This window comes from Triplophysa dalaica, chromosome 16 (assembly GCF_015846415.1).
Source record: "Triplophysa dalaica isolate WHDGS20190420 chromosome 16, ASM1584641v1, whole genome shotgun sequence".
Lineage (NCBI taxonomy): Eukaryota > Metazoa > Chordata > Actinopteri > Cypriniformes > Nemacheilidae > Triplophysa > Triplophysa dalaica.
The window spans coordinates 5486235-5510335 of NC_079557.1; the positions used below are offsets into that span (position 1 = coordinate 5486235).

Here is a 24101-nt window from a genome sequence, read left to right on the forward strand (position 1 = left end):
GGCACAGTAAGAGGACAGTTTCCCCACTGAGTCAGTGACCCAGAGTTTACAGTGTGAAGGTCAGACTTCGGCTGTTGCATGAGGGCAAACAGCCATGATGTTTCTCCACTCTGGGTGTTGTGTCACTATACTGTACTGTAATGAAAATGTCATGTAGATGTGGGGGAATAGAGCAGAGAGAAACAGTGGAATGACTCATAATAATTGGCCTGTGGAAAGGTCGTCTATAGGGCCAGGCAACATATCTTAGACATACCAGACACACATGAATGTAAGTTGCATTAGATAAGTCCATTTCCAATATGCACGAATTTTCTTTTTTATAGCCAAAGTCCCCTTCTGACCATAAAACTTTCAGTTAGCAGCCCAGGAATAAAGCATCATCCCATACACTTTTCATCTTTGATATACAGAAACTGAAGTTCCTGTAGTCCCTCCCCCAGGTGTGTGGGCATGTGTGTGCGCTATCACTATTTGAGCAGCTGTGCGCTCCGTAATCCATACGCGCGCCGGAGAACATCGCGCACCGCCGCCTCGCGTCGCACTGTTGATCTGGATACGATTAGACTCCTTGCAATTCAATGAGCACTCGGACCTCTCCAAAAGCTGGGTCAACTTTATTTTCACTTTTCTTGCAACAAGGAATTGCACAGCTCGTGCACGGTCGGGGAAAACAGCAAAGAGCTTTGAACTGCTGTCGGATACCTCCATTTGGATCAACATATCACATTCTCAATCGCTGACATGCAAGTTCACATCGCCAGCATCCTGATGTGCGGGGTGTCAAGTGAGTTATATTTTGCACCTCTTTTAGTTTTTCATTATTTAGGTTATACCTTATTCAGTTTACTCTTAATATGTAGAAGTCTGATGCATTTACTGTTACTAAAATTACATTTTTGACGGATACGCGCGGGATATTTTTCAGATATTGTTGTCTCGTGAGTTTTTTACGTGTTTAAATTCTTGTTTTAACAAAATGGTGAACAATGACAATGTTTAATATGCTTATAGATAATGGCTAATTGATTATTAGTTTGTTTTTATGATTCTGGTGCAGCCTTTGGACGTTGAAGTGACCTGTCGTTAGGATGACGGTATTATATCTCGTGAATCGTATCGTAGGTCAACGGGTGCAACAGTTTCTCCGGTTTGGGAATATAAAAGCACTTTGAGGTTGTGTGTCATTCCTAGTGACATGACCTCCATACTTAGGCGGCATCATTCTGCGCGTATTAACGCAGCCGCAATGCCCCATACTATCTGGGCAAGTTGTCTAGGTTTTAAAACACAAATTCAATTTGTTTGTGTGGTTTGTTATGTCTGAATCAAATATTTATTTGAAAACTGTAGTTAGTTTAAAAGCGTGAAAAAAGGGTGCATTTTAAATTTATCGATGTCATATATTCCATGTATTTATAAATATCAATACAATTCTTAATTCGTAGTCTAAATATGTGAAACAACAGCATTAGGGTTCTGTTTTTGATATCAGGTCACTTCAAAGAAGACCTATCTGTTTATCTCTTCCAATTATTTAATTTGATCTCATTAAAATAATTCATCTTGGAAACATTTGTACAGTTTGAATTTGAGCGATTTATCACATATAGAGAATGAAAAACAGATTGTGCAGAAGATTTTTTACTTTAATCTAATCTCTGATGTCTCACTAAAACGTCCACCATCCATTTAATTTGGGAACCTTACATACCTCCCTATGTTGTCTAAACTCAGTCTAAACCTTTGCTGATTTTTTCCTTATGAAAACTCAGTGATAAATTTCCCCTACTGTCTGCTTTCAGGTTTTAGCTTTATGGCAATTTTTCACAATGACACACAATACTACCCATGTTGGGCTGTTTTTTCATGGATTTATAGGTTGCCTTGAGGATGACGCACAGTTATTTCCTCCATGTAGAAAGGCTGTGAGAAAAGTAGTTTTGTGTTATCAACTCTGAGATGATCAGATAACTTAACAAATGTGAGTAGTTTAGACTTTTGAAAAGGTTTGTATCAATTTAGAGGAAAATAATATTGTTATGTTGGATGAAAGAGCTGTATTCATGCATATTGTCATTTTTTGTTATTCTTTCCATTATGCCTGAACTAAGTCTGACATTATGACTAATGCTTTTATGTAGAGATCATCTTTTGTGTTGGACTTTTGCAGAACCATGCCATTTATCTCTTTAATTGGAACATCCTGTTATTTGCCATTGGAAAACACTTTATAATATATAGTACAATACATTTATTTTAAGCATAAAACTAATGTAGAAAAAATACTGAATTGAAAAAGGCAGAGGAATCTTGTTTATCAGTACATAAGCAGTACATAAGTTGTAACAAGGAATTTTACAGCGTAGCTTGTCAAACACATGAAATAGAAGTGACAGCACCTGAGACTGACTCTATAAAGCAGAATTTCTTTGTTTTCTTGTGTCCTTCTCTTGTAGTGGTCTTGACCATGTTTAATGTATCAGAAGACCGGGCACACTGCCCACTGGGCTACTTCCCCTGTGGAAACCTCAGTACCTGCCTTCCTCAGCTGCTACACTGCAACGGTGTGGATGACTGTGAGAATCAAGCAGATGAGGAGAATTGTGGTTAGTTCGACTTTTCTTTCCTGTCTCTATTCCCAGCTTTGATTTTTAAGTTATTCCACAGGTTGCATGAATACTTTATTTTGATTGGTCCATTGTAAAATAATTAAAATATTTAATGTCCACATATTTATTCATGTAGTAAACCCTTCAACGTGATATAAGACAACATCTACTCCATGTCTTTTCAGGTTTTATCTTTGCAATAATGACAGGCAAACTGCACATTTACATTGTTCTTGTCATTTTAATCTATCAAATGAGCAGTTGTATGGCATGTGTGACGCAGTGGCTTTTAAATAGCTCACAATACTTGATCTCTTTCTGCCGTAATCCTTCAGCACAGATGTGTATCGTACCGCTGCATGTGTTTTTTGACCCTGTTTTGCTCTTTCTTTGCTTCCTGTTGATATCGCCATATTTCTCACTGTCGCTCGTCTATCTTAAATCTCCCTTTTGATTTCTGCATCCTTTGTTCCTTCTTGCTGGATCTCTCTCTCTTTTGTAGTGTTCCTGTTTTTCACCTCTCTTTTTTCTTGGATCTCTTCTTGTAAGGTGCAGCTGAGTTCACTAACTTCCACTGCTGACTAATGATGATATTCAATCACATTACATTAGCTTCGCTTTTCGTCGGTAATACCCACTCGTCTCTACAAATTGTTGCCATATTTCATTTATCATCCCATTCATCTTTTTGGCAAAGTGTGGTTCTAGACAATTTACACTGTTATGCTCGGTTAGACACTAGCTGACAGCATCCCAAATTTACACCTTTGGAAATGTTTACAATTCTGTTGGGATTAATACAATGTCGAATTGGTAGAAGTCATACATTTTTTTATAATAATAAAACATCCTATTAATAAAATGTTTCAACCCCATACAAATGCACCCATTTCTGTCTGCTTTAAAGACTAATCAAAACAGTTTTGACTGCATATACAGTACTATTAACTTGGCAAATATTGAACCAATAAAAAGTATTAAAAAGCGTTTGTCAAGTATTTAAAAAGTAAAAAGAGTTTTTTCAATTTCTGGAAAAACAGCAAATTTGGGCATACAATGTTTCCTAAGGACAGCTACGATAAGTAAATTGTGCAAATACCTTGAGTTTTATTAAAACTATTAAAATTATTTTATTATTTAACTCATTTTAAGCTTACTTTACTTAATTTGTATTAACTGAATATGATTTATAAAGAAAACGGGCCATTAAAATTTTTTCTTTCTTCCTGCTATGGGATTCTGCCTGATTTGTTAAACTTGCTCACCTGCAGTGGTATCTTCATGTCTGTGCAATTTCAGTCCCATCCATTCATTACATTGTTTAAGTAGACATTAAAGCGTACACTATCAAAGTAAAATGTTTGCACACACTACATATGCAAATAGGATCTCCCTGGATAGATACCAATTTAGTGCATTTGTGGATTAAATTACCCAAAATTAGGGCTGTCAACATTACCGCGCTAATGCATGCTATGAATTTAAGCGCGATTTGAAACAGTGCTTTGACACGTTCAGTATAGAATGACAGCTTGTAGCTGTTGGATGTGGCACAACACAGCTCGACAGCAGTTCCATCTGGTGTGTACAATCACGGGCTAAAGGCTGCGTCAGTGAATCTCTGTCAGACAGCGCATCGGTATTAAGTTCTCTATCGTGCTTGAATGAACAAAACCACACAAGATTATGTCAGAAAGCCCGTTTTGTCTAGCATTTTCATAAGAACAGACTTCAACGTGTTAAATAAAAACCTAAAAAATGAAAAGAGTTGTGAAAATGGGAACGTGGGTCAGATCTGCATAGAGCGCCAGCTCTTAAATGGGCCGCATTCTTAATCTTTCTGTTTATCAAAGAACAAAAGAAAATTCAATTTCTTTTGTAGCTTTAATTCTGTATTTAATTTAGAATTTAGTATTATAGACTGTACAGACATTGAAGATTATATTTCTGTAAATTTCCTACCTGTTAGACATGAGAGCTCTCATTTATACTTTACTTCAATGTTAAACGGCTTTAATTAATGTTAAATTAAATTAATTAATTAATTAAATGGAGACATCAGTTGCAGTATTAATATCAGGATGTTGCTTTCATAAAATTATGTTTTTAAAGAAATCTGTTGTTTCTACAATAATTTAGAGATTAAAAGTGAAATTATTAGAATGTAAAAGTATATTTCAAAACATTAATGTAACATGCGATTATTCGTGATTTGTTTAAAGGTCCCATTCCCCCCGATCACATTTTCCAACCTTTAGTTAGTTTGTAATGTTGCTGTTAGAGCATAGACAATATCTGCCAATTGATAAGGCTCAAAGTTCATTGTCAAGCAAGATATTGTCTTTAACAGAATTCGCATTTCAAGGACTACATAGAATGGCTGGAATCGGACTTTCATCACAGTCCCACAGCTGGTAATAAGAATTCAGCTGCACACATTTGATAACCAACAGTCAAATAACTGCTGTGAAAGCTGTTCTGTGTAATACACTGATATTGTGTGTGCGCATACCTCTTAAACACTTCTATGAAACTCGGAAGGAGGGACTTTATATAGACGGGAAAAAATCCAGTCGTTTTGTTAGCAGAGGGTGAACAAAAGACTTGAAATATGTCAATTATAAAGCATTTTTTTAAATTAGAAACATGAACATCCATTGTTAAACTTTAGCTTTAAGACAATTAATGAAGATGTTTTTGTCCATCCACTGGGTGACATTGACACAATAACAATTACTTTTCAATGACCAGAGAAAAGCACAATGCCGTTGAGACTTAGTGTAACTGAGCGGAAATTCCCCATCAATCATGCTGTAATTATTTGCTCAAGCTGTGTCACGTCAAATTATAATGTCCCTCGAGGTGATTTGGGTGGTTCTGATAATGTTTTTCATGTCAGAAATGTTGCATGACCAACCATTTGGCAACTGTCTCACATCATCCATCACCACAACTGTATCAAGCTCTTGAGTGTCAACATTTGTCCCCTTCAGCAGTGAGCACCGTATTTAACCTTGTCTTATTCGCTCTCACGGCCTTGGTGCGACGTCGAACATGGTGAAGATTCAATGTCCTGTGTCAGCACCAGACTGTGAAAGGTCAGAGCGGATGGAAATGTCACAATGCACATAATATCTTAGGACATTTATTTAGCCCCGTGTGTTGAGCCAAGCAGAACAAGATAGACAGGAGCGTTGATATCCTTCAACAACCTCTAATGCTATTCTAAAAATCCCAGAGATTGGTATAACGGCGTATGAGATTCCCTTCCACTTTTCTCATCACATTTCACTTGTCAAGATCGATTTCAGGGGCAGAAATGTCATGTTGGATTTCGGGTTAAACAGTAGACATGAATTATCTGACGTTGTGAAGAGGAGGCATAGCACGTAGTGTGGATATGTAGACATGATTTTGACTGTTCCTTTGAAACTTAGATGAAAAGTCGGGGCGCCCTAAATGATAAGCTTTATTTGACCTCTTAAAAGATCATACAGTCTTTGAAATTTTATAGATAAATAAGTTTTGTATAAACAATTGAACCTCTATATAAAACTGAATCGAGAAGCGGGCCCACCCGCAGTCAATTCTCTCTCTCCTCCGCTCTCATGTGGATGAAAGACACGTTTTTACTCTGGGTGATGCTACAAAGAAAGACATTTGTCATTTTTGCCATGAATGCTTTGAACCTCGAGAGCTTTGTCGGATTTTAAAATCTCCGTCTCTCAGAAACAGAGGGTCCATCTGTGGGTGCATATACATTTTGTCATGGGTAATGGCACAAAGCTTTGATTTATCATCGAACACTGCACTGTAGACAATCCATTTTGTTGACGGTCCGGTCTTTTTAATATTATCATCTGTTGTCTTGATCTTAAAATGATTTTTTCTTTTGCATTAATGCTGACTTATGTGGTGCCTCTTTTCTAAACTTCCATTGAATAGCTGTTGTGAATTTTTTTGCATGGGATTGTTTTGTTAGCTGGAGTTGAGACTGAGAATTTGTTGTTGTAAGGTTTGATTCTCCCTCTATAATGCTGTGAATCTGAATTCACAGCATTATAGCATTATATGAATAACTCCCAAGACTTTGGAACACAGTGCATATTGACTTTTGCTGTACCAAAAACAAACAGCCTTGGGTTGATATTATTGATAGTCAACAAACATAAGTGTTTGCGAAGAGTTACATGGTGTAGAAACAGCTCAGGTTGTTTGCACAGCAGTACAATGGCAATGCAAGAGGCATTATAGTCACAGCTTTAATTCATTTAATTTAATTTATTTACTGTAGATTCAATATAAAAAATGTGTGTTAACCCAATGCTTAAACCTTGAATAAAACATTTATGAGAAATCAATTGTTTCAACAGAAACCTCGTCTCTAGGGGTAAGTTTAGGCAAGGGACGCACCTGCTGCCCTTCTGTTTTATTGATATGTTATCTAAAGCTGAAACCTGAATTCAACTTTCAATGAATTCTTGATTACTTCATCTCAGTGCGCATGAAGATCTTTAGATTTACGTGTTCACAAGGTCTCACAAGTGATTGTTTCTGTCATGCAGTGTTTTATACATTTAATTTCTTAATAAATTGAATTTGAATAAAAAAAATTGCATTCACATTTCGTCATTTAGCAGACTCTTTTATCCAAAGTACAAAGTAGCGGAAAACAATGAAGCAATACCTGCGACAAAAGAACAACAATGCAACGGTGCAGTAAAACTGGTCTCAGTAAAAGACTCTCTTAAAGACAACTACAGAATCCATTGATCTTTCCAGATAAGTGGAACACATCCGGAGAAAGTGCGTGAGAAATTACAGTCTGTTCCTCAATGAAAGCTGATTATATTAGGATTGTAAGGTATTAGTAGGAGGTAGTCATGATGAAGTTTTACATACAGTAATTTGCCTAAGATACAGGTAAAACAAATTGTGTTAAAACATGAAAATGAATGTATTCTTTACAGTATTGCAAACATTGCATCTTTCTTTTACCAGTTTGTCCAATAAATCATCTGGAATTTGGGAGAGATTTTGAGCATTTTACTTCAACATACCTATAAATAGTAAATTTAGAAAAACTGAAAATGATTTTGGAGTGTTTTTTTTATTGTACAAACTGAATTATTATATTATACAAATGTTCTCATTTGTATAATATAAACTAGTGAGAATAGAAATGGCTCATAGAAAAACGTGGGTTCAGTATGCAGATTTGGATCCACTGTCATTATGCTTTTTCTACCTGTTTATGGCGTCTCTGTCTAAGGTTTATTAATGTCTTTTCCGCAAACCACCGAAATGCATCGGGAACGCATTTATTTCACTGGAGCTATATTCCACACTTCCATTATTCATTTTGATGTTAATGTTATGAAATGTAATTCTGATGAAGATAAAAATGCTAATGCTTTACTCAGTACAGCAACGTATAATAAATAACCTTGGTAACATTCACCAGCAGAATCTGACTGTGCAAGTTCAGAATGTTTAGTTTGTCATTTATCACAGAGTAATCCAAAATGTTTATCACTTACACAGTGTTCACTTATCACAGTTGTTTTGGTCTTTTTGGTATTTTAGAGTTCATTTATATTTCTTAAAGATTAAAGGTGTGCATCTTCAGTTCAAAGATGTGAGGTGTGAGTAGCCTTAAATGTAAACTGGGTGAGTTGTGGTTCTTCTGGTGTAGCAGATGTTTGTTTTACTGCTGTTTTTTTAATAGCTTTGAGTTTGTTGGTCACAAGGTTTCAATGGGAAATTCCCAATCAACAGAATACACATTTGGAATGACATCGTTGGTATATAATTCTCTGGCAGCGGTATGACTGAACACTTAACTGTAGCTTAATAAAGAACTGACAGACTGTATCTGTGCATTTGTCACGTACGTGAATATCCGCTGACTAGTAGAACGCTGTCGTTATTTGTCTGAACCTCGGTATATGGAAACGAGCCTGTGCGAAGGATTTCACAAGCACATTAATTATAGTTATCTTTGACATTCCGTCTTCTATAAAGCTACCATTTCATGGTTCTCACTTCCTCTCCGCTGGCCCCAAAATGAAACCTATCAAACACAGAAACTCATCAAACGTTTAAAGCAGAAAGAAGGGCGATGTCTTTGTTTGAAATTGGTCCTGATGGAGGGAGGGCCCCGGATTTTCTCTCTGGTGACTAATGGCCCCATCATCCTCTCATCATTTAATAGTTGATGAGCCTGTGGAATGAAAGTCTAAGTTTGGTTAAACTGGAGCAGCGCTGCATGCAAAAATGTTCCTCTGGGCGTTCTATGTTCATGCAGAGCAAACTTTTTGTCCCTTTCAGTCAAGCATGTGGCACTCAAAAAAGTTAAAATACATTCAAAATCATAAAGGGTTGTTATCAAGTACACAGTCTACCAGAGCAGCCTCAAAGATTTCAAGTTATGAATAAACTCTCAAGTGTTGGACTCCGAATGTATTTTTTTGTTATGGCCGACAAGGTCTATTTTTGTAGAATGATCTCTTCCGAAACTGAGACATGTGAGATTACTAGAGTCTGTCGCCCAAGAAAGTTAAAATCAAAATTCTCCATTTAACCATTTGATCTAATCTTATTTCGGCCCATTGAGATATAAAAGAGATATAATTTGCTATCTTTCTTTCCTGTGGGAAAAATTCTCATCCAAAGCTGATAGAAATGATTCTTTGGGATTCAATGTAATCTGTATATTGCCATTATCATGGATTGAAAGCTATGGTAATGTGGTTTTAGATATTGTTTGGTTCTTTCAAGTACAATGTGAGGTGCACCACGGGAACTGTTGCAATGCATCACACCAGTGAAGTGTAATTGTGTCCGGCATCTGATAGAAAGGTCATCTTTGCTTATGTAGAAGTGTGTGCTTTCATGTGAAGCCAGTGCTCAATACCGTTATCATTTGTCATTTATTTTGTATCTCTCTCCCCAGAGTGATATCCTCACCTTATTATGAAACTGAATGCACTGTGACCTCTATCATTCACATGAGGATGGATGAAATGGTCACAAAAGATGAGCTCAATCTGTTGGCAATAAAAATGTCATTGAGATTATAACCTGAATGAAGAAACTCATCTTGAGTTTCATTGCTTAGTCTTCAAGGTGATTACTCAAATTGATGAATCATTTAATGGGCATAGATCATTTACAAGAGACAATGTAAATATATACAGCTGTCGATACAATTAAGAGACCATTTCAAATGTTGATTTATTCAGCATGTATGTGGTCATTTCAGTCCATTCGAGGGGTAGACTAACAAGACAAGACTGACTGGGTAACAGACAAAAATCAGACAGAAATGGTGAACAAGACAAGGGGCATTCAAGAAATTACAACAAACGGGTTCGGATGGGACAATAAAAATAACAAACAAGGGAGGGGGGGTGGGTTCAAACAAGAGTACATGGGGGGATTACGACAAGGGGTGGGGCTTGACGGGGGAAGTCCAGGTGGGAGCTGTCCTTGTCCCCGGCTGGAATACCGGGCTGGACACAGGCTGGAAGGCCTACTGGATCGTCGGCTGGGCTGGCGGGCCAGACTCCGGCTGGACTGCCGGACCAGACCCCGGCTGGATGGCCGGACTGGACCGCAGGCTGGATGACCGGACTTGACCACCGACTGGATGTTCGGACTGGACCGCCGGCTGTATGTTCGGACTGGACCGCCTGCTGGATGGCCGGACTGGACGCCGGCTAGATTGCCGTCTGGGCAGCGCTCTCTGGCGGCTGCTGGACCGGGCTGGGCACGGGCTGCTGGACCGGGCTGGGTTTCTTATTCACCTTAATGAAAATAATACATATTTCAGGGCTGCTGGGACAAAATAGCCTGATTATCTGTCGATGGTGGATTAAGGCTGCCCCAAAATGCACTGCAATTCTGTTCACACATGTAGTGTGTAGTGCTGTGTTAAAAGCAGTCATGTTTTCTTCAAGTGATAGTATAGACGCATAAATACTGTTGTATTCTTTCTCAAAATTAAAAATAAATAATTTTGAATTGCAAGTGCAAGTCACACTTCAATTCTGTCGAGAGGAGTAGAAATAATATCATTAACCATGCTGGTTTGTTTTTCATGGCATACATAATAAATCACAGCAGATTATCTTACGGTTTAATTAATTGATTGCTAAATAAAAACATGAATTAACTTTGATATTGAGATTCCAGTCAAGAGCAATTGGCTTTTCTTGTACTTATAATTTGTGTCATTTTAGTATGGACCACTTTTCATACTGGCAATAAGAATCTATGATAAAAGCTTGTGATTGTTTTGGTTATTTCCTTTGTAAATTGTTGGAATGCAAAGTCATTCATTTCTTTGGGTTGTCAGGTGCTTTCATTGTCGGATGTGTGACAGGAAGCAATATCCAATTTTTTTCCATTAGAGTTTATGAAGGAAGTCATCAGCCTTGGCATTTTGGCATTTCGGTTCACAATGATAAATTTACTTGCGAGAAAAACCTAGATTGAAACTGCGGTGCCAAAGAAAATACACAAAGTGTTTTCCTAGATGCATAATAGAGAGCATTTGACATTTTAGATTGATATATCCAATATATAATATACGAGACGAGTTATCAAAAATATCAAAAATAAAGCTTTGTTCACATTCCATCTAATTTGGTTTTGTTTTTACATAAAATCTTGACACCATGTTTTACTTACTTTTGCAAGTAAAATGAATGTTTCAGTTCCAGTGTTTCCAGTTGGCACATACATGCCCGGTTTCACAGACAAGGCTTGAGGCTTATCCCAGACTTAAATGAATGTTTGAGTAGTCTTAACTGAAAACAACTCACCTTAAAACATCTTAAAGTATGTCAGCGCCATTGTTTTGTCTCAAGATGCACAGCAGTAATGTTTTTTACAAGAGCATTTTTATAACAGTAGTTGAAATATCCTAATTTCACTAAGGGTTAGTCCAGGTTTAAGATAAACCCTTTCTTTGAAACCGGGGCACAGTGTAAATGAATGAATATAGACACAGAATTAAACAGTATAACTGTTTCAAATTTCAAAATACACATGGATCTGCAGTAGTTTGTTTAGAATTTGTATTTTTTTTGTGTATCATTTTGCTGTTTTGACTTCAGATTTTTGCTCTCTAGTTATAGTTAAACATGGCTCACATTGTAAGGAGAGTTAATTTACTTCTGAAATTGTCCATGCTCTTTGTAGCACAGCTTAGATGTTTAATTAACATTTGCATTTCACCCATGCGTAATCAATTGCCTGCATGACACAGAAGAAACACCATAGAAAATTGATAGATAATGAGTTGTGTTGCGCAAGCAATGTGTCAATGTTTTATCCCAATAGAAATAATTTCTGCTTATAATGCAGTTTTAAATATGTTTTAATGACCCTAGAAAACATTCCAGATATTTAACCTTCACTGAGATTAAAAGTTTGAGGGCAACATTGACAGTCACGTCATCGAGGACCACTGGCAAATCACTTGTCTTAGTCCAAAACCAATAAGAACGAGAAGAGACAGCGCAAAAAAGATTAATTTAGGTGTTTATCTCGGCATTTACTCCTGAGATAGGCGCAGGCTCCCCGTGACCCGAGGTAGTTCGGATAAGCGGTAGAAAATGGAATGGAATCTCGGCTTTTATTATTGTAAAGGAACCAATTTAACTGCTCATTGTTATTGGACTTCCTAGTTTCTTGGAAATATTTATTTATTCATGAATATTATATAGCATTTTGTTTCCATTTTAAGCAGTGAGTCACCGTGTGGAATGGCAATAGTGTCATTAAGTTTAACAGCATTTTATAATTTATTTGCTACCACTGAAAACAGAATAGAAGAAGACGGTCACTTAATGTGTCATTACATTAACTTTTAAAGTCAACCTGTGGTTAAAATCATTTTAATGTTGTTTTTATGGTATGTGGTGTTTTTTAAATATGCTTTTTGATAAACCATGTGCAAATTTATAATTTTGAACTGTTAAAAGAAACCAAAGACCATTTAAAAATGCAGCTTGGAACTACCTCTGTTTACAATCATAACCCTGTGATGTTAATAGATTTGAGCCATGGATAAGGATCCCGCAAAGACTCAGCATTGAAATGATCGCTGTTGTTTTAGCTCTGCTTCTGCAACACGTGCTGTTCAAACATTTGAGGAACAAACAAATGAGGAATCTACTGTATGTACATATAATCGACAGCCCGAGCTCATGCGATTGAATGGGTGTACAGTTAAAGAACATTCAAGTCATTTTAGACTAGGTCTACACTAGTGCGCTTTCATTTGAAAACCAAGTTTTCATTTTCAAAACGCTCTTCGTCCACACTAATGTTTTCAATCGTTTTCTAAACGCTGCCCATCCACACTAACATGTCTGAAAACACTTACATCCAGGTACTTTGCATAAATTAAGACTTATCTGCCTGTGTCATTTCGGACAGACGTTTGTTCTTATTGCATTATTACAGTATGTCACAGCAATGTGGAGCAAAGACACAGAGATTTTTTTTATGTATGAACGAAGAGGAAGCAATGTTTTTGTGGGTAACACAAGTCTTTAAAGCTGCAAAAGCTAAAGTGAAACTTAACTCGCGCCCCCCTGGCAAACAATAGCTGCAAATAATTAAATATTCCATGTCTTCAAATGCAATCTAAAGTATGCGTGAACTGACATTAATGCTAAAAAACTGGAAAGCAGCCAAAACAACTGCATCACATGACGAAAAAACACACAAGGAGATATATTTAAGAATGTTGTTAACAGCCCCCCATTCACTTGCATTGGTTTTGTGTCCATAGAAAAGAAGTGAATTAGGGGCTGTGCTGTTGTGTTACCAACATTTTTCAAAATATCCTCTTTTGTGTGCGGAAGAAAGAAAATCATACAGGTTTGAAATTACAAGACGGCGTGTAAATAATGACAGAATTTTCATTTTGTAGGGGAAAATAACCTTCAAGCCATAGTTATTGTACTACCTAGTTTCGAGGAAATATTTATTCTTATTATTTATTCATGCATATTATGTTTCTAAAATCTTGTTTCCATTTTAAGCAATGTGTCATCGGCAATTGTCGGTGTCATTAAGTTTAACAGCATTTTTATAATTTATTTGCAACCACTGAAAACAGAATAGCAGAATGTTTCAGTTATTTGTCAGATTGCACTTTTGGATCTTACATGTACATTTACAGCATTTTTAAGTCCTAAACTGTACAACAAATCATGCAGAAATTATGCCTTACCCTACAGAAATATAAATGATGTCCTTTTATATGCTGAGGATTTGATGTCAAATGAAACTTGAAACTTGAAATGGAATTTTCCATGTATATTATGGTATATATCATTACTGTGAAATAAAATCATTACCGTGAATCCCAGCCCTATCCTTTTCATTATTTTTGCTCAGTGTTAAATGTGTTTTATGTGAACGGACATGTAGAAAAGTAGAAAGGTGTTTGCAGATCAGCGTCTTTCTATGTTGATCATTTGTGATGCTCCGATGGATTATTCTTAATCTGGTGTATCTAAATGGCTGCTTCAGTTCATTGAGACTCTGGACATGTATGGCATCATGATCACAGCATGACTGAACCATTCAACGTAGTATCTTCTACATTACAGATATTTTAAGCCTTTGTCCACAGTGACAAACAGCATGTGGGCGCAGCTTTTTTTAAAGATGTTCTTGTGTCAGAAAAGCTATGAGGTGACATGGTTCAGATGGTTAATGATAACAACTTTTCTCTTGTTTTGTTAAGAAAGTGATGGATAACAGCAGATGGAGAAGGCTGGAAGGTCGAGATTTATTTGTTTGAGGAACAACACGGAAATGACACGGAAGTCAAGCGCGTGTATTTGCATTGTGTCTGCTGCATTGTAAACCATACTCAAGATCATATTGCTGAAAAATAAGATGAAACCAAAATGTGTCATTATTTGTAATGAAGTTCACCCTTTGAAGTGGTTTTTAATCTCTTACATGTTTCATAATTTACTTATTTGGTTATTTTCTTGCACCGTGAGCTCTTGTGACACAACAAAGGGCTGGTACACTTGAAAACAGGCTGTATGAAATATTTGTTTTTGAGCTTTTTAGCAATCACAAGCTGTATGATTTGATAATCCATTACTCAACTATTCTCCTTGTTTTTCTTGCAGGGGACAATAACGGATGGCCACATCTCTTTGATAACTATTTTGGAATACCCAGCAATAACCTTGGGGCCAAGTCAAATGCCTGCTGTGAGTATGCTGGGAATTTTACATTTAAGAAGCTTAAGCTAAGCCACATTTATAAGAATTTGAACCCAAGAATTTGAATATTTGTATGTTTGCTGTGTGGTAATTTTCTTGGCTGTGGTCCCAGGAATCAGTTCACAATGTCAAAAATGTGTTCAAAATCTAATTTGGGGTGCCTTTTCTGTTATGCGACAGAATATTGGTGATAAAACAATTGGGGATGATGGTCAATTAGAATGAAGGATGGAAGAATAAGACACAAGACTTTTTTTCATTCTGACATTATTACTGTGATCCCATTCATTAAAATATCACACAAAAATGTCTGAAGAGAAAATGTGAGAATATTTAAAGTGTCTGAACACTGATGAATGTGTCTGGTCACAGATAGATGCTGAGTTACATTTACATTTATTCATTTTGGAGACACTTTTTTACTCTTATAAGAGCCTCGGTTGCTGATGTGCTAGTCTGCACATGCTTTTGGAGGTTGATTTGTTTTTCCCTAAATATAACTTTATTCGTGTTCATTGGCTCTTTCATTGGTTAGTTAATGGACTGTTTGAGAGCAGAGCATGCTTTGTCATATATTTTGCAGTAACTGTAATATGTTATTTTACCTAAAAATCCCAGTCAGTTAAACACTTGATTTAATAAACGGGCAATTTAGAAGCATTATTCTAAGATTAAAGCAAATGTGAAGAGCGAGTTACAATCACATTGCTGTGAGGTTTTTATGCTCTCTGAGCTCATTTGATTTTCAGCATCCAAATAAAACAATTGACAGTTGATTGACAGTCTAAACTTTCATCTTGAATTCGCTCTTATCGACCACATTTTTTTTTTTTGAAGAACCAAGTTTTATTAACAGAGCATCTCGTTTGAATATTATCCTAACTGGCAGAGACATTTTGACAAGCATCATTTTCCTGTCAATAGCTCTCGGTACAGCCGTGACTTTCATTTACAGTACATTTACGTTACATTTATTGATTTAGCAGTGCTTTTTTATTTGTGACACACAAATGAGAAAACATTTAACATTATGTCAAGAAGCCAATAATCAATGTAGATTAACAAAGTAGGTCTAGATTTGTAAAACAAAGTTTTACACAAGTTGTAAATCTAATGTATTACTTAACCAACAATATGACAAACATGAATGGAGTAAATGTTAAAGGGATCATTCATCCTAAAATGAAAAATATTTCATAATTTACTCACCCTCTTGTCATTTTATAGCTTTTTTAATTCTGTAAAACACAAAAGTATATATTTAAAAAAAAATGGTGGTGAAAAAAAACATTGGTCCCCATTGACTACTCATGTATGGAGACAAAACCAATGCAACTCAGTGGGGACCAAACATTCTTACCAACATTCTTCAAAATATAATATTTTCTTCAAAAGAAAGCAATCCATATAGGTTTGAAATGGTAAGAGGGTCAGTAAATGATGACAGAATTTTCATTTCGCGGTGAACTATTCCTTCAACACTATCCTGAAAATTACACAGTTAACGGTGCAGCAGCTGTCTGTGTATTGCTGTAACACCACTAACCACTTTTAGCAAAACGCATGCAAAAGTCATTTTCACATTTTTCACTAAAATGGGTAAAATGACATACCGGTGATTTTTAATCATTCATCAATGACTTTTGCATTGTTTCAAACTTTTATTACACTGAGAATCGGGCAGGAAATGAAAGAGAAGATTAGTAGAAGCTCTCATATATTGGGGGGTTATGCGCTTTATTCTTGTCATCACAAACGTGGAGGAGATATGCAGTATTGATCACAGTTGTTCAGAAGCAGCTGCTGCTGGGTGTTTAAAGACCTGGTGCATCATTGCTCAATATTTTTCATAACATATCTTAAAAGATCCAGTTAATAATTTTCCAGAAGATCTTTAGACAGTAATACAAAATAATATTCATAACTATTTATTTAGAGGTGTTTAAAGACCTTACATAATGAACCGTAGTGTTTTTTATTACCTTAGAATGAACTATTTCTATCTACACACACCGCAGGTCCCCATACATGGAATTCGTCATGTTGTTTCTACAGTATCCGTAAACAGACAAACAAAAATTTTGAATATATGTTATCCCCTTCGGCGAAGAAGTGAAAACGTGACATCTTAGTTCCAGCCACCGTAGTGCTTAGAAAGGGAGTGGTGTAGTGACCGTTGGTTACAATTTACAACCACACCGCCAGATGCTGCTAAATTTATACACTGGACCTTTAATCAAACTAAAATCTGGTTTTATTTGACAGAATTATTTACAATGCTTATTATTTATTGTACATACTAGTTCAAAAGTTAAATCACATCTGACTGACTATAGTGGCTTCTAAATAAGTACTAGAAAAAGCGCAGCAATCTCAGAACAGCATATGATGTCTCCTTTATGTGTTGAGCTAAACCTAAAACATGTGATCCCAGTATGATATAGGATTTTCAGTATCCTAAAACCTTTTTCTCCAAATCTATAAGAAAAAATCAGATTTTCAATGAGTCTCAGACTTTTAGTCTCTTTTATGTAATGTGACAAAATGTTATATGCGTTCTAATTAAGTCACTAAATTAGCGTCTGCTAAATTAATAAAATAAATGTTAAATTACATAATGTGATAATACTTTGTAATGTTATCAATGAATATTATTTTCAAGTTTCAGGAATAAAGTCAACATTATTAAATGATTATAGTTACTATTCCAATGTCCTTAAAATTGCGTTTCATGCGTTGTTGTGTGTGAATGTAAGCAGTCTGCCAGGTTGTAAAGCGGAAAGTGAACCAATAACAAATTCCAGTTCCATAATAATGTAATATATAGATATATAGATGTAAGAGATTAAAAACCAATAGTGTAATGCCCGCCTATGTTCCATTTGCGACACTGCACGCGTTTGACCAATCACATCAGACTGGACCATCTGACCAATCAGATCAGAGTAGGCTGACAGAAAGTAGGGGATTAGACAGATTAATCGCCAAACTAATCATTTCAGTGTCAATCAAGAAGTTAATAATGACTCCCTATTATTAGAAAAGGAACGTTTTTTTACACCGTGTATGTACATAAACTTGTTGTTGGGTACTCCATAAACCAAAGTAGGAGCTTAAAAATCACAAAATATTTCCTATTAAAGCATTACTGCTTTCATTGTTCACGAGAGCTCATTTTCAGTCGCTTAAATTTTCTTCCAGTGAGATTAAGACATTTACATATCAAAAGGAATGAGGCAGTTTCATTATAGTAGATGTGATGGAATGGAAACAGTACAAATGGCCTATACATGGACCTCAAGCACATGGACAGGAGTCAATTAATGAGGTACAAGCAGACCTAAGCAACCCGGTCTAAAACGGTCTGGATAACCAATTAAAATCCAGTCTCTGTTTTGAGACTGATGGCTTGTTGTATTCACTCCCTCATTACCAAAGATTGCTTTGAAAATCCTATAGAAGTGTTTAGAATGCAATATGAGCTTTTCACAAAGCTTTACCTCATTATTACTTCAGCATCCCTGCGTTGACTGCTTGTCTTTTTTTCCCCTGGGCATAGATACCAGGATGGCTCAAGATGATTCATTTAGCAAAATTCCCCGTCTTTTTTAATAAAGGTTGATAAAGTATTACTTTCTAGTTTTGTCGGCGCACTTTTAGCCTTACTGTTGTACAGAAAGTCTGTTAGAGTGTCATGTTGGGCCACAGATGGCCTGTCAGAGGCATTCACATTCCCTGGATTTGAGGCCAGACATTCGCTCTGTTAAACGGGGGTAAAGACACGTGTGCCATCTTGTGTGGCTAAATTCCGTCTGTCAGGCTGCGTCGAATTATCCAACTGCCGAAAACATCCAATTACACTGATTTGTTGACAGAGTTCTAGGTCAATTGTGTCCGTGCCACTTGCGGCACTAGACAGAGCTACAAAAATATGGATTGTTTTACACATTTTCTCCAACTGCTTTTGGTCGGATCAGTAGATCCCTTTTCCATCCCAATGACACAGATCACTTTTAAAGACACAGTTCACCCAAAAATGAAATTTCTTTCATGATTTTCTCACCCTTTCCAAATGTGACTTGTTTACTTCTGCAGAACACAAAAGAAGATATTTTGAAGTACGTTGGCAACCAAACCCAATTGACTTCCATTGTATGGACACAAAACCTCAGAGACAATTCACAAAATATCATCTTTCTGTTCCACAGCAGAAAGACCCACATGGTTTTAAATGAACCATATGAGAGAGATATGACTTATATACGAGGATAAATAAATGCTGTTTTTTACGTGAACTCTCTCTTTAAAGCAAACATGAGTAATTCTGGATGCTACTGGGTGTTTTAAACACTTGTTTATAACGCTTTTATTTACAAAGTATTTTTAGTTGAAAAATTATTATTTTAGATTTAAGGATTAGATTTGATCAAATAAATCTAATTAGGAAATATTAGTGCACTAAGCTGTCTAGTGTTTTGGATAGGTTCCACTATGTATGCAAAGAAATCCTGTGGTTATTAGTTCAGCTTGACTCTTTACATATTAATAAATATCACCACAAAGACCAAATGCAGAACACATGAAGCAGTGTATCTAAAGTGTCTTTCCCTTTCCTCTCTCCATCCCTTTCTCTGTCCTTATCTCCCTTTTCCTCTCTCTAACCTTTCATTCTATCACCCAGTGCTTGGGAACGTCCCAGCTGAGTGCCAGTGCAGAGATCTGGAGCTGGACTGTGATGGTGCACATTTCAAAGACGTACCCACTGTATCAGTTAATGTCACCATGATGTGAGTTTTACGCCCTGTGTACGTGGCAGTTTGTGGGGTGTTTGTTGAAGTCATAAGTGTAATGCATGAAAGGCCCTGCTGCTAAATGGAAACTTAGAAGTTTGCATGGCTGTTAAGAGTGCATGTAGTGGACTAAATCAGCTTCGGCGTGTGTTTTGTAATATCACCGTGCTGTCCTTGTTTGATCTGTGGACCAGTAGTTTCTGGTAATAAACCAGCTTGTTTCATATCGCTGTACAATCTTCATTTTCTGCCTTTCCCTAACTCTCACGTAAAAGGTATAATTGCTTCTAATTGGAAAATACAACAGAAAAAGACAGATTTCAGGTTATCTGCTGTATGTACATGACTCTTATGTAACAGACTACCCATATATTCTCTATACCAGTGATTCTCAAACATTTTCGTTGTAAGGCCCCCTTTGTGTAGAGTACATCACTTTGCGGTCCCCAAAATAAACTCTTAAAGGGCGTAAATTTTCGCGATCTACGTGCATGGCATAAAGCGCACGGCGCAAGTGGACTCAGGGTGTGTCCGAATCCACTTTTTGCTAGTTTAACTACAGAAAAACAATACGAACACAGGCTTAAGGTCTAAAAGGATTGTCCCGATTCTCTTAAAGATTGTTTATTGGGCGTAACGTGCAGTAAACCAATCAGAGTCTCATCTCTCCTTCCCTTTAAGTTTAAGTTGCGCTCACGCCATGACGGATTCGCTATTTACACGGAGGACTTTGCAAGTGCAAAGACTGGACGTTTCTCCAAAAATTTTTCTTTATGTGCACAAAAATCATCTTTTACATTGTACTCCATTTATTTTTATATTTGCCATGTTTGTGTGCTGCTGCGCTTCCCTCTGTGTAACAAATAAAAGTGTGGGCCCAGAGGCAACTTTTCTACTAACGCGCTCTTTAAATAACCAAAAAATTTTAAATTTTCAGTTCAGATCCTCAAAATAGCAACACGCCGACAATGTGCCTGAAACAACTCTTTTTTAGAGCATGCTGAAAGATCTATTGGTTGGTGGTCTTATTTTTCTGACATTTGGTTGCATAAAATTTACGATAAAATTTCATAAAATGTCACAAAATCTTTGCTCCTATTGAATCCATCTTGGAGCCCCCCATGGTGTTTCTGGCCCGATAGTGGAAAGACGGCTTTTGAGAATCACTGCTCTATACCACTTGTTGTTGTAGTTGGGGTTGAGTGGACAGGTGGCCAGTTACAGGGTTACCCACTTTTCAAAAAGCTGATTATTTTCTTAGGCATCTGTACTTCTGTTCTTTTAGTATGGTCACGCTTTAATTATAGTGAGGCAGAATGCAATAGGATTAGAGGTTGTTTGTAGTTATCTTCATTCAAAGGTCCGTGGGAATAGATTGAAGATTTGTTGAGTGCACTTGGAGTGCTGATTAGAACTGAAATATCTGTATAATTATATTTTTGGGTGCATATGATACGTTTATAGATGTCAAACTTCTCCAACATCTTCGCTCTTCATTACAATATATTGATGCACTAAAGTCAAGAGTTTGTATGAATGTTGCGTGATTGCAGTGTAAACATACACACAGGAATTACATACAACACATGCAGATCATTTACTAGAAACGTTTCACAAATTAATAACTAATAAAACTGTAGTCGGTGGATGCTTTATTCCTTTGAGATATTTTCTGTGCATATTCTATGTCTCTCTTTGTAAATACAGTTAAACCAAAATTTATTCAGACACCATCAACATTTTACACATTAGCAAAGTTTATTCACTGTTAAATTATGGTCATATAATATGACAAGAATTCAGAGTTCAACTATGTCAGGACAAATTCATCTTGATAATGTCAGATAACTTGAAAGTATGACGTTGAATAGCTGTCAGCTGTCAAATTTAAGTACACGATTAGATAATACCAATTCTGGACAACCATTTACCAAGCAATGCTTTATTTTGTTCAGTCTGTGGTGTGTAAAAATGTTGCATTAGCCATTAAAGAGAGCACCTTAGCGCAACATGGTCAGCCCAAAGTGTTTGAAAAATTTTTAGACCCAATTTTTATCGATTTTAATGGTAGTCCACTGTATGAAGAATTTTGGGGTATAAGCAGGGGCGGGTCCAGGATTTTATACATGGGGGGACAAAGGGGGACAAGAGCACAATGAGGGATGGCAACCTAAACATATAAATCTTAATTTTCGCTGTTGCGTTGTCAGGATTAGGAATATTATAGATTCCTAATTATTGATCCATATTATAGTCTGGATCAGATATGTTTTTCTGATAACTATTTCTGAAAAAAAGTTTCATTTAACTTTTACCAGTTTTTGCCTGCATTAAAAATGCATAAAGTTTAGGTGATGATTATGATGACTTCTTTCTTACAATAGTAAAAGAATAAATAGTGTTCAGATTAATTGTTAAGGGAAAAGGTGAATACTTCCCTCAGAGGATTTGTACTTAGTTTTTTTTAAAGCAGTTTTACAAAGGTCACAAATAGTGCCTTAAAAACAGTCACCTTTCTAGTCTGTTTCCCAGCACAATTCAATTCAGACTTTGGTAATTTATATTGTTGTTTCTGAAAGCCAACTGCAGAAACTTGATATATGCCTAACTACTTAGTTCGTTGCTGAGAATGGCTGTTTAAACAGTTTTGAATCCTGAAAGAAAATTATTATTTATTTTCCAGGCTACTTCAAAAATATAAAAACAGACACTGTATGTATAAAGGAATAAAAAATAATATATTCACAAACGTGCAGTCGAGTAAAGCTTTATGACTGACTGATCTCTCGACATCAGATTAAAGATTTAGTCTTCACTTCCTAGCATGTACTGCTGCGGCTCTTTCTTGTCCAGAAGCGCAAACTTTATTTACTTTAAAACAGATGTGATGGTTTTATCTTCTACAGCTAGTACAGACACTTTTTATTTAGACTTTAGACTTCACTTTAGACTAAAATGCACTACTAGACTTTTGCTAAAATTTTGCCCAGATTTTCAGTCTGGACTTCAGTCTGCGGATTTGATCAGTTAGAGTATTTCTATTTGAAACCTTCAAAAAGTCTGCAAGTGTATGATATCAAGTAAAGATTTTAAAAGTCTTGTAGTGTGTTCCAACCATTACATAAATGAACTACAGGATCCTGCACCCCGTTGTAAAAAATATATAAAAATCTGGTGGTGTCTGAATCATTTTTGGTCTGACCGTATACAGTCAGTGTCCTGTGAGCTCCTGTTTCTGTTCATGTTCTCTGTTTTTCTTTGTAAATAAATACCTAAAAAGTTTGTCGGTGTTTTGCACCATTTGTGTACCTCATCATTTGATGGTTTAATCTAAATCAGGGGCCAGATCTAAATCAGATATTATAGGAATATCCCTTTCCTGGACATCACTTTTGGTCAGTACTGAGCAAAAGTGCAGTGTCTAGACACTAATGCACAACTATACAAAATGGGGTCCATTACAAAACATTTCTGTTTTTGGTTCTTGTCTAACTCTACAGTCCAATTTCTGCTTGTCTTTTGATACATTTGGAACACTGACACAGAGAAAATAGCATAGAGATAATTATGCCAACAATATTCTCCACACAACTGTAAAGCTTCGTTCTATGTTTCTCACTCGCATAAGAATCTGCATTGTTCAGCTAATAACTGTAGCTGATATAAACCTATCTAGCAGTTCTCAAGTTTAAACTGATTTGAAATGCATATTAACTCAATACCAAATCATAGATTTTAATCAAGGCCCTGTTTCCTGTATAGAGGCTGTATATGATCATCAGCACATCATTAGTATGCCGCTGTCAAAAAGTGAGATCTACATCTAGTCTACTTTTCTTTAATACTGACAATTTGGCAAGATGTGATGTGAATAAATTCAATGTAACCTTTTGATTTGTGGTAGAGAGACAGCGTTCTATGTCTCTATGAAAATCATTGCTTTTAAACCTTCTCCTGTTATTAAGCAATGTTACAGCTGTTTTAGTGATGTCACAGAGTGTGTATGTCTTCATGAATATCCAGCATCTGGAATATGAAACTCACTGTATCTGGATTAGATGTGTGTTGTATTTGTATTTACAGTATATAAGCATAAGAATACAATACGAGTTGATATACAGATGATTGAGAGAATCATAAATATTCAATATATTTCATGTTCATATGACAAAATTAACTTAATTAAGGTGGTGTATGATAATGCATGTGCATTCAAATTATGGCAGTCCTTTGACATCATATGTTGCTTGTTGTGCCTATGTCCTACTTAAAGGATCAAATTATAATGATTTTATTTAATATTATGTATATTCCAATATTCCTGCGTGGGATGACTAGTTTAATCCTTCATAAAAGAAAACATACGCACACTCTTTTTTTCTTTGCGATTTTCAAATGCGCTTTGCTTAAATCAAGCTAATGTTGCGGATCAT

General features: G+C 36.2%; 1 protein-coding gene across 1 annotated transcript in view; it reads left to right on the forward strand.

The window, feature by feature from the left end:
- The first annotated feature begins 526 nt into the window (after positions 1-526).
- Positions 527-24101, forward strand: part of rxfp1 (relaxin family peptide receptor 1) — a 37173-nt gene continuing 13598 nt past the window's right edge. The window contains exons 1-4 of the mRNA XM_056769611.1: positions 527-787; positions 2460-2609; positions 14783-14866; positions 19560-19665. Coding sequence (XP_056625589.1) covers positions 745-787; positions 2460-2609; positions 14783-14866; positions 19560-19665 — 383 coding nt within the window. The 5' untranslated portion in view covers positions 527-744. The remainder of the gene's footprint in view (positions 788-2459; positions 2610-14782; positions 14867-19559; positions 19666-24101) is intronic.